The sequence below is a fragment of the Meyerozyma guilliermondii genome, genomic scaffold, assembly GCF_000149425.1.
Source record: "Meyerozyma guilliermondii ATCC 6260 scaffold_6 genomic scaffold, whole genome shotgun sequence".
Taxonomy (NCBI): Eukaryota; Fungi; Ascomycota; class Pichiomycetes; order Serinales; family Debaryomycetaceae; genus Meyerozyma; species Meyerozyma guilliermondii.
Window position 1 is genome coordinate 1,021,862 of NW_001809795.1, and position 1,091 is coordinate 1,022,952.

General features: G+C 41.5%; 1 protein-coding gene across 1 annotated transcript; it reads left to right on the forward strand. All coding sequences in view use genetic code 12, as the record gives it.

The window, feature by feature from the left end:
* Positions 1 to 144: 144 nt before the first annotated feature.
* Positions 145 to 1,062, forward strand: PGUG_05172 (uncharacterized protein; the record flags this gene model as incomplete). The annotated part of the gene is made up of 1 exon (XM_001483167.1): positions 145 to 1,062. One exon carries the CDS (start codon positions 145 to 147, stop codon positions 1,060 to 1,062), a length of 918 nt encoding a protein of 305 aa, XP_001483217.2.
* Positions 1,063 to 1,091: the final 29 nt, after the last annotated feature.

The window sequence follows — 1,091 nt, forward strand, 5'->3', positions numbered from 1 at the left end:
TGAGCAAAAGAGAGAACGAGTCTTTTGTGGAGCGTATTATCAGATCCCACAAACCATTGTCGTCGTGCCCTCCTGGACTGGTGTATCCACCTATCGTGATTTGGGTTCGGAAAGAAATGATGGAAGCCGACGCTAATGTAAGAGATGCAATCAACAGAAACCTTATTCCTGACCTCGTTTGTTGTTGCAACCAAGGTTTTGGCTTCTAATTCCTCGTACATTGTAAGAACCGAAAACTCTTTGGGTGGTGTGAATTTACCCTCAACTCTTGATGCCTGTGATGGAGTTGAAGAGATCAGAGCAGCGGTCAGAAGAAGAATTGGAGCTGGAGCAGACATCATCAAGTTTTATGCCGATTACCGTAATCGGATAATGAGATTTCCACCAGTACAGCAACATCCTTATGTTGGATCTGTTGCACATCCTCCACAAAACCCTAACCCTGAAGTGGTACTCTATACTCAGGAAGAGATGAATGCTCTTTGTGAGGAAGCTAGACGGATGAACTGTCCTGTGGCAGCTCATTGTGGATCAATCGAAGGTGCAATCATGGCATCTAATGCTGGTGCTTTGACAATTGAACATGCTTATTGGGCTGACGAAGAATGTCTTTCAACACTAAAAAAGAATGGAACCATGTTGGTTCCTACTTTGGCAGTTTGTGAGCAGTTTTTCGGTTCAAAGCTTGATGTAATTCTTCGCAAGACAAAACGTGCTTTTGATCTCGGTATTCAATTGGCTACTGGTGGTGATACTGGAACATATCCTCATGGCGAAAGTGTACGAGAATTGGAATTGATGGTTCAAGCTGGGATCCCAGTTCCTGACGTCTTGGTTGCAGCAACCTTAAATGGTTGGAAAGCTTGTGGTGGTGATTTATCAGGGTACAAGTTTGGCTGGATTGGAAAAAATGTGGTTGCTGATTTGATTGCTGTTGACCAAAATCCAATTGAAAAGTTTGAGGCAATGAGGAATATTGACTTCGTCATGAAAAACGGTCAAGTTTATAAACAAGACGGTGTTCCAAACAATGAAATCTTTTTTTACATAAAGTTAGATTAAATCTACAAAATTTAAAAATAATGCAAACT